This window comes from Gallus gallus (genome assembly GCF_016699485.2).
Source record: "Gallus gallus isolate bGalGal1 chromosome 39 unlocalized genomic scaffold, bGalGal1.mat.broiler.GRCg7b 39_unloc2, whole genome shotgun sequence".
Lineage (NCBI taxonomy): Eukaryota > Metazoa > Chordata > Aves > Galliformes > Phasianidae > Gallus > Gallus gallus.
In genome coordinates this window covers 1-13377 of record NW_024095974.1, presented here as the reverse complement: position 1 = coordinate 13377, position 13377 = coordinate 1, and the positions used below count along the sequence as shown (strand labels likewise).

The 13377-nt window shown below is 60.3% G+C and overlaps 3 protein-coding genes across 4 annotated transcripts; 2 read left to right on the top strand and 1 right to left on the bottom strand.

Annotated features, from left to right (window-relative positions):
* The first annotated feature begins 487 nt into the window (after window positions 1-487).
* LOC107050177 (dr1-associated corepressor) lies at window positions 488-4443 on the top strand. Its single transcript, XM_025145362.3, has 7 exons — window positions 488-638; window positions 1064-1136; window positions 1800-1893; window positions 2465-2584; window positions 2992-3082; window positions 3535-3617; window positions 4005-4443. The coding sequence occupies exons 1-7, from the start codon at window positions 597-599 to the stop codon at window positions 4123-4125; spliced, it is 624 nt and encodes a 207-aa protein (XP_025001130.2). The 5' UTR covers window positions 488-596; the 3' UTR covers window positions 4126-4443.
* Window positions 4444-5029: 586 nt separating this feature from the next.
* UQCC3 (ubiquinol-cytochrome c reductase complex assembly factor 3) lies at window positions 5030-8036 on the bottom strand. 2 transcript variants are annotated; one of them, XM_015273964.4, is made up of 4 exons: window positions 6921-8036; window positions 6286-6444; window positions 5916-6153; window positions 5030-5282 (listed from the first exon to the last, which is right to left on the bottom strand). In XM_015273964.4, exons 1-4 carry the CDS (start codon window positions 7180-7182, stop codon window positions 5153-5155), a joined length of 789 nt encoding a protein of 262 aa, XP_015129450.2. In that variant the 5' UTR covers window positions 7183-8036; the 3' UTR covers window positions 5030-5152. The 2 variants fall into 2 exon arrangements, with proteins under 2 accessions (XP_015129450.2, XP_015129451.1); XM_015273965.4 differs by having other exon boundaries at window positions 5916-6444.
* Window positions 8037-8232: 196 nt separating this feature from the next.
* LOC107050176 (bcl2-associated agonist of cell death) lies at window positions 8233-13377 on the top strand. Its single transcript, XM_046906082.1, has 4 exons — window positions 8233-8284; window positions 9194-9337; window positions 10059-10198; window positions 12993-13377. Exons 2-4 carry the CDS (start codon window positions 9211-9213, stop codon window positions 13260-13262), a joined length of 537 nt encoding a protein of 178 aa, XP_046762038.1. The 5' UTR covers window positions 8233-8284; window positions 9194-9210; the 3' UTR covers window positions 13263-13377.

Genomic DNA, 13377 nt, shown 5'->3' with positions numbered 1-13377 from the left:
AGTAGTAGTGGGGCCGACTGGGGGGGGTAGGTTGTTACTGGGGGGGTGAAAGTGTTTGGGGGGTGAAAGTGTTAATGGGAGCAACTGGGACTTACTGGTGGGCAACTGGTGTGGAGGGGGCTTGAAGTTTTACTGGGAGCCACTGGGGGGAATCACAGGGAGCTTCAGGGTTTGCCCCCCCTACCCCCTCATACGTCACCTCCGCTTTCGTTGCGCCCCCCCCCCCAACCCCGTTTCGCGCGAATATTTACCTCTTTGTACAAAAAGTGCCTTAAATCGGGGGAATTCCCCCCAAAAAATAAACGATCCCAACGAGGTGCGCGACGCCTTTAAGAGAAAGCGAGGGGGGCGGGGCTTGGCTAAGGGGCGGGGCTTGCGCACGGAACAGAGGACGGAGCTCAGCGATGGGCGGGGACGACACGGCGCGATGTCCGCGCTGATAGGTCGATGGGAGAGGGCGGGGTTCAAACCGGAAGAGGCTTGGATTGAGGCGGAAGAGGCGGAGCGTGCGGCTCAGCGGGGCCGGGAGCGGTGCGGGAGCGGCCGGCAGAGGCCCAACGGGGCCGGGGCCGGGGCCCGGGGCCTGGTCCGCGGCGATGCCGAGTAAAAAGAAGAAATATAACGCGCGGTTCCCTCCGGTGAGCGGGAACGGGGCCTTTCTGGGGGTTGTGAGGGAGTTTCGGGCGTTCCTTGGGGCCTATAGTTGAGGAGCGGGGCCTGTGAGGGGTCTTCATAGCAGCGAGTCTCCATGGCGACGGGCCTGTATGGTAATGAGAGGGGCGTGGCCTCTCAGCGCACGTCTTCGTGCTCTATGGAGAAGGGGCGTGGCTTGGGTAGGGGTGGGGGCGTGGCCTCGCTCGACGTTGAGCTGTGGGGCGTGGCTTGGGGGCGTGGCCTGTAGTTTGGGGGGCGTGGCTTGCTCGTATGGGCGTGGCCTCGCTCAGCTTAAAGTTTCTATGGGATGGTGCATTTGGGGGCGTGTCCTGTTGCTTGTGGGCGTGGCCTGTGGATATGGGGGCGTGGCTTAGCTCGTCGCCCCGCCCTTCTCCCCCTCCCCATTCAGGCACGGATCAAGAAGATCATGCAGACGGATGAGGAGATTGGGAAGGTGGCAGCGGCTGTCCCCGTCATCATCTGTATCCTGATGGGACAGTGCTCCCTTCTCCCTGTTCCCGTTGTCCCCTCCCATGTGCCCTTGTCCCTTTCTCTGCCACCATGTCCCTGTCCCGTTGTCCCTTTGTCCCTCTCCCATCTTCCCTGGGCCACTGTCCCATCATCCCCTCATCACTGTCCCCGCCACTGCCATCATCCCCTTCCTCCATCGTCCCCACATCCCCTTCCTGCAGTCCCCTTTCCTGTCCTCTTGTCCCATTCTTTCTCCTTATTGCCCCCATATTCCCCATCGTCCCTTTCCCCCTTCCCCATCCCCTTGTACTGTCATCGTTCCTCCCTACCGACAGACCTCCATTCCTGTCCCATTGTCCCCTTCTCTGTCCTCGTGTCGTTCCCTTACCTGTCATCCCTGTCCCATTGTCCCCATCATCCCCCTCCTCCCCCTCCCTTTATCCCCTTCTCCCTGCAGCATTGCCTCCGTTCTTTTGTCCCTCTGTCCCCACCATCTCCCTGTCCCCCACCCCCCCTTATCCCCTTGTCCTCGCCCCACAGCACAGAGCACCCATCCTTGGGAGGGCTGAGGTTCAGGCTGGGATACTGGGGGGTGGCCCTATTCCACCTGTCTGCCCCCCCCCCCCCTCTATTATTTTGGGGGTGGGGGGGGGGTCCTTAACAGTGTGTTGCAGCACGGGCATTGGAGCTCTTCCTGGAATCCCTGCTGCGCAAAGCATGTCATGTCACCCAGTCCCGCAATGCCAAGACCATGACCACATCCCACCTGTGAGCATCACCCCCCCTCTGCCCCCACCGGGGAGGGTGTGGGGGGGGAATTGGGGACACGGCACCCCTTGGGGGGGGGATGGGGGACACCCCCACGCTCTGCTCTCATTTGCTGTTTTGAGCCTCATTTTCCCCAGTCAATGTTGATTGGTGGGTTAGGGCTGGGGGGGCGGGGCTTGTGAAGACACGGGGTGTGGCTTAATGAAGCCCCTCTTCTCCATCCTATTTGCTTCACGCACTGTATCTGTTTCTTTGCCTCAGTGCTGACTGGTGGGTTAGGACCAGGGGGCGGGGCTTATGAGCTGTGGGCGGGGCTTGAGAACACAGGGGGTGTGGCTTACCGGAGCTCCTCCCCCTCATCATCCTGTTCACTTCTTGCACTGCATCTCTTTCCACACTCACCCCGAAGCTGATTGGTAGGTTGGGGGGCGGGGCGTGGCGTGGCTTGTGGCCAAGGTCCATATTTGGACATGTGGGCGGGGCTTGTGCTTATGGGCAGTACGAGTAGCTGTGGGGGGTGTGGCTTGTGGCACAAAGGGGGCGTGGCCTGCTGATGCCCCGCCCCCCTCAGGAAGCAGTGCATTGAACTGGAGCAGCAGTTTGATTTCCTGAAGGATTTGGTGGCCGCCGTCCCAGATATGCAGGGGGAGGGGGATGAGCCCCATGGCGAGGGGGAGAGGGCACCCCGCAGGTATGGGGGGGTCCTGGGGGAGCTCTGGGGTCGTTCCTGGGCATTGGGGTTCCCCTACGCGTCAACGGTCTTCAGTGTTGGTGTTATATTGGAGATGCAAAGGGAGGGTGGGGGTCCACTTGCCAAATGTTGGGGTCCCTGCCCACATTTGGGGTCCTGGGTCTGGGGAGGGGTCCTTTGGGGGATTTTGAAGGGCGTTGCTGGGGTCTCTTAAGCATTGGGGTCCTTATATGGGAGACTGGGGGGGGGGGGTGGGGATTGGGGGTCCCATGCCAAATTTCCCTGCCCCAAATTTGAGGTATTGGGTCTGGGGGGGGGGGGGGGGATTCCCATTGGGGTTCTGGTGGGGGGATTAAAGGGGAGGGTTGTGGAGAGGGGAGGGGGTCCTTAATGTGTCCCCAATTCAGAGGACGACGTCCGGGCACGGGACGGAAAAATGGGGGTCCCGGAGCAAAGGGAAAAGACCCCAAACAATCGGGGACCGACACAGAGCAGGAGGTGTGTGTGGGGGGGACCCCCAAATATGGGGTTCTGGGGGCGCTTGGGAGAGGTTGGGGGGAGCTGGGGAGGTCAGAAGGGTGGAGGACCCCCAAATATGGGGTTCTGGGGGCACTTGGGGGAGGTTGGGGGGAGCTGGGGAGGCCAGAAGGGTGGAGGACCCCCACATATGGGGTACTGGGGGTGGATGGGGGAGACCAGGGGGGTTGGAGACTCCAAATATGGGGTTCTGGGGGTGTATGGGGTGGTCTTGGGGGGAGCAGGAGGGGGGGGGATGCCCAATATGGGGCTCTGGGGTTTTATGGGGGGGTCTGGAGGGAGGATCGCAAATATAGGGTTCTGTGGGTGTATGGTGGGGGTTGGGGGTGACTGAGGGGGGACCCAAAATTGGGGTCAGATTCGGGGTCATGTGACTTCCCGTGACTGTTGTGCCCTCCTTCACCCCCCCCCAGGAGGACTCTGAGGACAGCGACACCGATGTGGAGGAGGAGACCTCAAACCCCCCCCCGGCGCGACCCCCCCTCAATTTCACCAGGTGCTCGATGGGGACAGCTGGGTCTCTTTTTGAGGTGGGGGGGAGAATGGTTTTGGGGTGGGGTATTGGGATGCTTGTCGAGTGGGGGGGATAAATGGTGGGGGGGGACACACAGTGGGGTTCCCTTTAGATTTGGGGGGGGGTTGGGAGGGGGAGGGCACGGGGAACCCAAAGGTGTTGGGGGGGAAGGGTACATCTTTTTGGGGGTGGGGAGGGGGGGCAACAGTGGGGTTCCCTTTGGGGTTTTAGGGGGGGGGAGGGAGGGGGAGGATGACACATAGGGAACCCAAAAGTGTTGGGGGGGGGGGGGGGGGGGCAGGCAGTGGGGTTCCCTTTGGGATATGGGGGGAGCACAGACCCCCCCCCCACTAACCCCAACCCCCCCAGCCCTGCAGTGCCCTTCGCCCCTCTGGGACCCCCCCCGGTTCCGAGGCTCCCAGCAGTTGGAGGGGTCCTCCCCCCGGCCCCGGCGCCCCCCCCCCATCCCAGAGGAGGAGGAGGAGGATGAAGACTACGACTCTTAGCGTGCCCCCCCCCCCCCCTCCCACTTTTCAGATTTTGGGGCAATTTGGGCCAATTTTGGGCAATCTCACATCGACTGAGCGTGAGGACAGCACTGAGACCCCCCCCTCCCCCTCACTGCCCCCAAAGCACAGTGTGTGTGTGTCGGGGGGGACGACTGTCCCCTCTCTGTATGCTTTGTCCCCTTTTTTTTTGGGGGGGGGGAGGGGAGAAGTGGGGGGCTGGCTTTTAGGGGCTGTTGCCGACTTTTAACCATTCTGGGTTTTTTTTTTTTATGGGGCTCCAATAAACGTTCCCATTTCCATAGAGGAGTCACTGTGTGGTGTCACCCCCAACCACAATGTGCCCCCATCTCTGCCCCAAAATGGGGTCATGTAGCGCTGCAGCCGCCAGGGGGGCAGCAGAGAGCCCAAAGGGAAATGTAGGGTCCCTATGGGGGTCTGTGGGGTCTTCATGGGAGGGGCACAATGGGTCTTGATGGGTCTGCGGGGCACTGTGGGACCCTGGGGGGCACCATGGGGTCTGTATGGGACAGTACATGATCTCTATAGGTCTCTGTGGGGTACTGTGGGTCTCTACAGGGTGTTTGTGGGGTCTCTATGGTACGGGTCTCTAGGGGCACTATGGGGTCTCCACGGGGCACTCTGTGTGTCTACGAGTCTCCGTGGGTCTCTGCGGGGCACTGTGGCTCTCTATAGATCTCTATGGGTTTCTATGATTCACCATGAGGTCTCAATGGGGCACTATGGGGTCTCTACAGGGCACTGTGGATCCCTATGGATTTCTGTGCGGTCTCTATGGGGCACTGTGGGTCTCTGTGTCCCTATGGATCCGTACGTGTCCCTGTGGCTCTGTGTGTCCCCCCCCGTGTCCCCAATGACAGCCAGCAGTGCCGTACACCTTTATTTGTGGCGCCGTCCCCATGTGTGGCTGTCCCCGCATCCCTTTGTCACCGCCTCACAGTCTCACCACACCCAGCTGTCCCCCCCTCACCACGCTGCAGTGTCACCACGTCACGGTGCCTGCCGTCCCCCCAGCCCGGCTCTCCGTGTCCCCCCCGGGGCGGTGCTGCGGGGCCGTTCCGCTGTAAATCTGTTTCCCAACGGGGTCCACCAGGATGCACGACCCCCCACGCACCGACACCTGGGGGGGTCAAAGGTCAAAGGTCAGCCAATCGCCATGGCAGCACCTGAGCCACCCTGCCGCCATTTTGGTTACCCCATCGCCATGGCAACCAGTCACCTCCCCCCCCGCCATCTTGGTTACCCCGTCGCCATGGCAACTCTTCAGTCACTCCTCCACAAACTTGTTTTCCCCACCTTCCCTGTCGCCATGGCAACACCTCAAGCCTCTCCCCCAACACTGCCACCATCTTGGTTACTCCATCGCCATGGCAACGACTCACTCAACCCTCTGCCATCTTGTTTTCCCCTGTTGACACGGCAACACCTCACACACACACACACACACACACTCCCCAACCCCACCACCATCTTGTTTTCCCCACCTTCCCTGTGGTCACGGCAACAACTCAGCCTCCCCCCACCCAGACCCCCCCGCCATCTTGGTTGTCCCGTCGCCATGACAACCCCTAACCCCGCCACCATCTTTGGTATCTCATCACCATGGCAACCCCTCAACGACCCCTCCCGCCCCGCCGCCATTTTGCTTTCCCCATCCCGACGTCAATTCCTCTACCCCCTCCCGCCCCCCCCCGGCCCCGCCGCCATCTTGTGTCCTCCCCTCCCCCTCCCCCCTCAGTTTCCCCCCTCTCACAGATGGCGAAGGTGATCTGCGCCACGTCGCCCATGCCGGGGGTCAACCCGCTCCGTATGAGGGCCCGCGGGCGCCGGTAGATCCACGCCGCGGCGACGAGCAGCGCGGTCCCCCCCAGGAAACGGCAGCTCCAGCACCGAGCCAACAACGACCGCTGGTCCGCCGCCATAGCGCCGGAAGTGAGGGAACATACACCGGAAGTGAGCAGAAAAGTAGTGCCGGAACCCACAGGAAGTGGCTGGAAGAAAACAGGAAGTGGGGTGGGCTCTCCAGACAGCATCCGGAAGTGGGAGGAAAAACGCCGCAAGTCAGCAAATGAGCCACCAGTGACCCTAAGCAAAACTGGCCGAACAAAAGTGAGCCAACCAACCCGGAAACGACTTTCCGGAAGCGGCCCTCACTTCCGCCACGGCACCGGGCGCCTTGCCACGTTCTCCTCGGTGGTGGCCGCTTCCTGCAGGGCCTGGAACAGCAGCACGTTGTGCCGCCGTCGCTCCTCCAGCAGCTCCGGAGTCAGCTCGGGGAGGGCCTGCGGGTGGAACCGGAGCCTCAGCGCCACACTCAGCCCCGGTAATCCCACGGTAATCCCCGGTACGGCCACATCATAGCACATATTCTCCCTTAGCCCCCTTTAATCCCCACTAAATCCCTATTAATCACTATTAACTCACTTTAGTCCCCCTTAAATCCCTCCTAAACCCTCTCCCCTGCATTAATTCCCCCCCTCCAGTCCTCTCTAATCCCCATTAAATCCCTATTAATTGCCATTAACTAACTTTATTCCCCACTAAATCCCTCTTACCCCCCATTATTCCCCATCAATCCACACTAAAGCCCCACAGAACCCTCTGTAATCGCCTCGTTCCACCTTAAACCCCCGTAACTCCCCCGTTCCACCTTAAGCCCTCGGAACTCCCCCATTCCACCTTAAGACGGCCCGAATCCCCCCTCGAACCGCCCCATAATCCCGGAACGCTTCCGCCCGTCCCTCTCCCGCCGTCTCACCCGGATCTCTTCGCGTCTCCGCTCTTCTCCCGCCGCCACCGCTGCCCACAGAACCGCGCCCAATGCCACCGGCAGCGCCCCGAGACACAGCGCCCGCGCCCAGCGCCTCAGCGCCTCCATCAGCGGAAGTGAGCCCGGGGCGGCGGGAAGTGACGTTACGAGGGGCACGAAGGAGAGCTCTGGAAGCCCGGAAGTAAACATGGAGCGGCCGGAAGTGGCGTAATGACGGATAAAAGCACGGAACGGGCGGAAGTGGCTGCATGGCAGGCGGATATGACGCTTAAGATGAAGTAAGGACAGCCTGTTGTGGCCGGAGATGGTAATTGTCATGGCCGGAAGTGACGCAAAAACGGAACTAAAGAGAGCCCGAGGCTGCCAGAAAACGAGTCCGAGATGAAAGTGAAACCCAAAGCGCCGGAAGTGAGCGGTGGGGTGCCGGCAGTGATGTAATGAGGGGCTACAGAGAGACGGGTCCGAACGGAAGTGAGCCCCAGATGAGAAGAAAGTGAAACCCAGACCATCAAAAGTGATCTCGTGACGGCCGGAAGTGACATAAGGAGGAGCAAAAGTGCCCGTGACGGGCGGAAGTGACCGCTGGGATAGCGCAGAGGGCCCACCATTCCACTGTGAGGCTGAGCTCCTCCCCACGGGGCCGTGCAAGCACAGTGTGGGACTTAAGCATGGAGGTCTGTGGGGCAGCCGCCCTATGGGGCTGCTCTACAACTTCACACAGAGCCACGGAACTGTGGGGCAGCCCCACGCTGAGCTATGGGGGTGTGGGAAGTGCCACGTTGTTTTTGCATAAATAACAGAACATTGTACGAAGAAAACATACTTTAGCGTATGCTAATGACCCTCTGGGCACGATCAGTGGTATCGATGCCCCACTGCTTTTGCCCCATTTAAGCAACATCCACTTTGTTGCAGAGGCCTCAACCCCACATCCGCCCACTTTGCAAGGTTCCCAATGCTAATTGAGCCACAAAGATCTCCACTTTCACCACATTTTCCCTCTTTTTCCCCACTTTCATTTCATTTCTGTGCCGTTTGAAACCGGTTTTTAAGGACTTTCAGGACCGCACCTCCGCTCCGCGCTCCATTCCGCCGCAAAATGGCGGCCGCGCTGCCTCACAGCGCCGTTTCCGCCTCGCTCAGCCAATCAGACGCGGCTCTGTCAATAGGCGGCCAATAGGGAGAAAGACGAGGCGGGACGAGTGGCGAGGAGCGGAAAAGGAAGCGAAGCATAACGGAAGTTGTGGGCGGGCTTAAGTGGCGTTATGAGTATGCCGGGCAGTGATTGAAGGGCGGAGCCGTCACTCCGGAAGCGGAAGTGCAGAAAGACGCGGAGCGGCGGTGGAGTGGAGGTTGGGGGAGGGGTAAAAGGGACCCGGGGGGGAGAATTTGGGGTAAGAAATGGGGATTTTGGGGTTAAAAATGGGGATTTTGAGGTCGGGGTTTTTGGGGGGGTCGGGTTGGGATTGGTTTGGGGGCTGAGGGTGTGGGGGTAGGGGGATTTGGGGTGAGAAATGGGGATTTTGGGAGTCAGAAATGGGGATTTTGAGGTATTTGGGGTCACTTCGGGTTCGTTTTGGACTTTATTTTAGGGATTTGGGGGTCATTTGGGGTTTTGGGGTGTCATTTAGGGGGGATTTTGGGGTCCCGTTTGGGGATCTTGAAGGTTATTTTTGGGGTCGTTTTGGGGTATTTGTGGGGTCGCGTTTGGGGATTTTTGGGGTTATTTCAGGGAATTTTGGATCATTTGGGGGCGGGGGGTCTTTTGGGGGGAACTTGGGCGAGATTTTGGGGTCATTTCGGGGTTCTTTGGGTGTCATTTTGGGGGGCTTATTGGGGTCATTTGGGGGGATTTGGGGGTCGTTTGGGGATCATTTTTTGGGGGGGGTCATTTTGGGGCAGAGTGTCTTATGGGGGGATTTTGGGGGAATTTTTGGGGTGACGGGGATTTTCGGGTCATTTTGGGAGATTTTTAGATCATTTTGGGCGTCTTAGGGGGTTGTTTGGGGCGAGGGGGGGTTGGGGTGAGGGTGGGTCGCTTTGGGGGTCACTGTGTGCTTTGGGAGTCATTTTGAGGTTCATTTTGCCCTCATTTAGAGACATTTTGGGGTTTTCTGGAGGTGCTTCAGGGATTCTTTTGGGGCGGGCGTTCATTGGGGGGGGGGGGGGGGGGGCATTTTCGGCCTCACTGAGTGGGATTTTGGGGGTGGGGGAGGCTGATTTTGGGGTAACATGGGGGTCTCTCCCCCCCTTCCCTCCAGGCCACCATGCCCTGACCATGTTTAGCATTGAGGAGTTCCCGGAGGAGCCGCAGCCCCCACCCCTGCCTGGCCCCTGCCACCGGGACCCCCCCGAATCCCCCTGGGGGGGCAGCTCTGGTTCCAGCCCCGCTGCCACTCCCACAGGTGACACCCCCCCCCTCGCCCCCCCCCAGTGGTATTCTGTTCATAGAAACCCCCCCATTGGAACCCCCCTATTAGGACACCCCTCCCCCCCACCCCCCACGTTGGAACCCTGTCCTTAGGACCCCCCCTGTTTTGGAGCCCCCACATAGGACCCTCCAATGGGACCCCCCTATAAGGACCCCCCCACACACATTGGATCCCTGTCCTTAGGACCCCTTCCATTGGGACCCCCCCCCAATTCGGACCCTGTCCTTAGGACGTGTCCCCCCCCTTCCCCCCCCACCTTTTGAAGCCCTACTTGGGACCCCTCATTGGGACTCCCCCCTATTAGGACCCCCCCCAGTTTGGACCCTGTCCTTAAAACCCTTCTTCTTTTGAAGCCCCTACTTAGGACTCCTCATTGGGTCCCCCCCCATTGTGACCGCCCCAATTAAGACCCCCCCCCCAATTAATTCTTCCATTGAGCCTCACCCTTTAGATTGCCCCCCCCTCCAATTCTGGGGTCCCCCCAGTTTTGGGGTCCAGCAGTGCTGACCACCCCTTTCTCCTCCCCCAACATTTCAGGGACCCCAAATTAACCCCCCCAATACACCCCCCCAAAAAACTCCTATTATCCCCCCCCCCCAATAAATCCCCTATTAAACCTCTCCCTTTAGGAGCCCTCCCCCAGTTTTGGGGTCCAGCATCCCTCACTCTTCCCCCCCAATCCCCTCCATTGCAGAAGGTGGAGGGGGGGGGTCAGGAGGTGGGGACCCCCCCCCCACATTTCGAGGCCGTTCCCGCTCTGCCCCCCCCGTCCTATGGGCAGCACGGAAATATGGCCGGGAGCTGCGAAGGATGAGTGATGAGTTCCAGCTGTTGGTATGGGGGGGGCTATGGGGTGGGGGGCAGAGCGGGTCTCTATGGGGAAATTGAGGTCACGCTGGGGTCTCTGTGGGTGTCAGTGGGGTCTCTATGGGGACACTGAGATCAAACTGAGGTCACTCTGAAAACAGCGGGGTCTGTATGGGGACATGGAGGTCACATTGGAGACAGTGGGGTCACACTGAGGTCTCTATGGGGACATTGGGGTCTGTGGGGACAATGGGGTTTCTATAGGGCTCCCTGGGGACAGTGAGGTCACACTGGGTGACGCAGGAGACAATGGGGTCTGTATGGGGTTCAGTGGTGACACTGGGGTCACATTGGGGTCTCTGTGGGACACTGGGGTCTTTATGGGGTCAGTGGGGTCTTTATGGGCCATTGGGGTCTCCATGGGGTCTCTATGGGCACATTGAGATCACACTGAAGTCACTGGGGACAATGGGGTCTGTATGGGGACACTGGGGACACACTGGGGTCTCATTGGGGTCTTTATGGGGCATTGGGGGGTCTCTATGGGGTCAATGGTGTCTCTGGGGCATTATGGGGTCTCTGTGGCTCTGTGGGGTCAATGGGGTCTCTATGGGGCGTTGGGGTCACACTGGGGTCTTTATGGGTTCAGTGGGGCCGCACTGGTGACACACAGTGACCCCCCTCCCCCCTATCTTCCCCCCCCTCAGGTCCTTCCACGCCCCACAAGTGTGGGGGGGACCCCTCGAGGCCGTTGGATGGGGTTGGGGGTCCCAGGGGTGGGAGGGGGGGGTTGGCGTGAAGCTTTGGAGCGCTGGTGGAGGCGCCGCCCCCCCCGGTGACCACCCCCCCCTCTATATCCCCCCCCTCCCCCCTCCATTTGGGGACCCTCAAATTGAGGGTCCCTCCCCCCCAAAAAATATATGGAGACATCCATAGAAGAGTAAAGAGCTCTTATTGTACAGTGGGGGGGGGGGAGGGGGGGAAGGGGGGGTTAATTGGGGAAGCATGGGGCACCATTCTGGGGGTGCCCCCCACAGCAGAACGGGACAGACAGATGCCCCCCCCCCCCCCCCCCCCCCCCAGATTTAGTGGTCTCGCAGGGGGGGGATAGCCCTTTAAAAGACACCCCCCCCCCCATATTTTTTAGGGGGGGGGTGGAGTGTGTGTGCCCCCCAAGGTGTGGGGGGGCAAGGATGAATTTTCGGGGGGGGGTGGGGGGAAGTGAAATGCTGTAGGGTCCCCCCAGTGGTCCCCCAGGCCCCCATTTACCCTCCCAGTCACTTCCAGTGCCCCACAGCCCCCCCCTCATTTCTCTCCCAGTGCCCCCCCAGCCTTCCATTTCCCTCCCAGGTCCCTCCCAGTGCCCTCCATTCCTCCTCTCAGTGACCCCCAACCCCTCCCAGTGTCCCCACAGCCCCCCATTTCTCTCCCAGCCCCCTCCATTCCCTTCCAGTGCCCCCCCACTACACCCACTTACCCTCCCAGTCCTTCCCAGTCTCTCCCAGTGCCCCCACAGCCCCCCCCAATTCCCTCCCAGTGTTCCCCAGATCCCTCCCAGTCCCCCCCCCCCCCAATTCCCTTCCAGTGCCCCGCAGTCCTTCCCAGCACCCCCCATTCCCATCCCAGTGCCCCCCCAATCCCCTTCCATTCCCATCCCAGTCCCTTTGCAGTGCCCCCCAGTCCCCCCCCACGTCCCCCAATCCCATTCCAGTCCCCCCAGTGCCATCCCAGTCCATCCCAGTGCCCCCATTACCCCTCCCAGTGTCTCTGTTACCTCTCCCAGTCCCCCCCAGTTCCTCCCAGTGTCCCCAATACCCCTCCCAGACTTTCCCAGTGTCCCCCCAGTCACAGCCAATCCTTCCCAGTCCCTCCATTACCCAGGCCCACGCAAAGTGGGGTCTCGGAGCTGGCGCATGTGCAGGCCCTAGCAAGGCCCCATTGCAGGCCTTATTGCAGGCCCTAGCAAGGCCCCATTGCAGGCCCTATTGCAGGCCCTAGCAAAGCCCCATTGCAGGCGCCATTGCAGGACCTAGCAAGGCCCCATTGCAGGCCCCATTGTGGGCCCCAGCAAGGCCCCATTGCAGGCCCTAGCAAGGCCCCATTGCAGGCCCCATTGCAGGCCCGAGCAAGGCCCCATTGCAGGCCCTAGCAAGGCCCCATTGCAGGCCCCATTGCAGGCCCTAGCAAGGCCCCATTGCAGGCCCTAGCAAGGCCCCATTGCAGGCCCTATTGCAGGCCCTAGCAAGGCCCCATTGCAGGCACTGGCAGGTCTAAACAGGCAGACACTGTGCCATGCTGCAGTTCTGAGGTTCGTGTGGGCCATTATGTTGTTTCCACAAAAATTAGTGGAAGCTGCAGTTCTCCACCTAAGTTTACAGCTCTTGAGACCCCACTACGCATGCGCCAGGCCCTAGAACCCACCTGCCTGCATCACCTCCGCATGTCACCTTGTCTCTGTAGTCTGTAGTTCTGACCCCACACTTCAACCCCACGTCCCCGTGTCCCCCCATGTCCCTGTGTCCCCACACGTCCCCTCATGTCCCCATGTCCCCTCAAGCCCCCCCATGTCCCCTGCTCCACTTCGCTCCACGCCAATGTCACCGTGGGGTGCGTGAAGTCCAGGGAGAAGTTGATGGCCATGTGCAGTGGGGTGATGGTGTCCTCGGGGCACAGCTGTGACAGTGGGGGCGGGGGTAGCGCCCCACAAGTGGGGGTCATTGCCCCCAAAATGGGGCTTGTGCCCCATGCATGTGGGGCAGGTTGTTCAGGGAGCGCATTCTGGAGATGATTTGTCGTTTCTCCAAACCTGCCGTGACTTCAGAAATCCCACGTCGTGCCGCAGCAGAAATGGGGTACTGCAGTATCGTCAGTGATCTCTGATTTAAGGAGTGCGGGGGCTGCACGAAGGACTCACGCTGCAGCCTCCCTATTTCTTTGGGGTTTGGGATCGATGTTTGAGCCAAAAGGCTACACGCTGCCAGACAGGAGGTGCCGGGTTTACCCAATGAAGACAACAAATCCTACAGTATCTTCACAATGGTCTTCGATTGCAAAGCGAGTAGATGACACGATTCTCACCGGTCAGCCATAAGCTGACCCTGTCAGTTTGGCAAACAGCACTTCACTCCGTTCACAACAGGAATCTCAGCCCTTTTGCTCCACATACAGCTTCTCAGCCTCTTGCTGTATCACTACAGAATTCCGAG

Bases quoted from the DNA above. Each gene is read 5' to 3' on its own strand.
- UQCC3 (XM_015273964.4), bottom strand. From the start codon at position 7,182: ATGCAGCCACTTCCGCCCGTTCCGTGCTTTTATCCGTCATTACGCCAC. The intron at 6,445-6,920 runs GTGAGACGGCGG...TTCCACCCGCAG, and splicing joins GGAGACGCGAAGAGATCCGG to GCCCTCCCCGAGCTGACTCC. The intron at 6,154-6,285 runs GTTGGTTGGCTC...GTTTTCTTCCAG, and splicing joins TTCCGGAAAGTCGTTTCCGG to CCACTTCCTGTGGGTTCCGG.
- LOC107050177 (XM_025145362.3), top strand. From the start codon at position 597: ATGCCGAGTAAAAAGAAGAAATATAACGCGCGGTTCCCTCCG. The intron at 1,137-1,799 runs GTATCCTGATGG...AGTGTGTTGCAG, and splicing joins GGCTGTCCCCGTCATCATCT to CACGGGCATTGGAGCTCTTC. The intron at 2,585-2,991 runs GTATGGGGGGGT...TCCCCAATTCAG, and splicing joins GGGGAGAGGGCACCCCGCAG to AGGACGACGTCCGGGCACGG.
- LOC107050176 (XM_046906082.1), top strand. From the start codon at position 9,211: ATGTTTAGCATTGAGGAGTTCCCGGAGGAGCCGCAGCCCCCACCCCTG. The intron at 9,338-10,058 runs GTGACACCCCCC...CCTCCATTGCAG, and splicing joins CCCCGCTGCCACTCCCACAG to AAGGTGGAGGGGGGGGGTCA. The intron at 10,199-12,992 runs GTATGGGGGGGG...CCGTGACTTCAG, and splicing joins GTGATGAGTTCCAGCTGTTG to AAATCCCACGTCGTGCCGCA.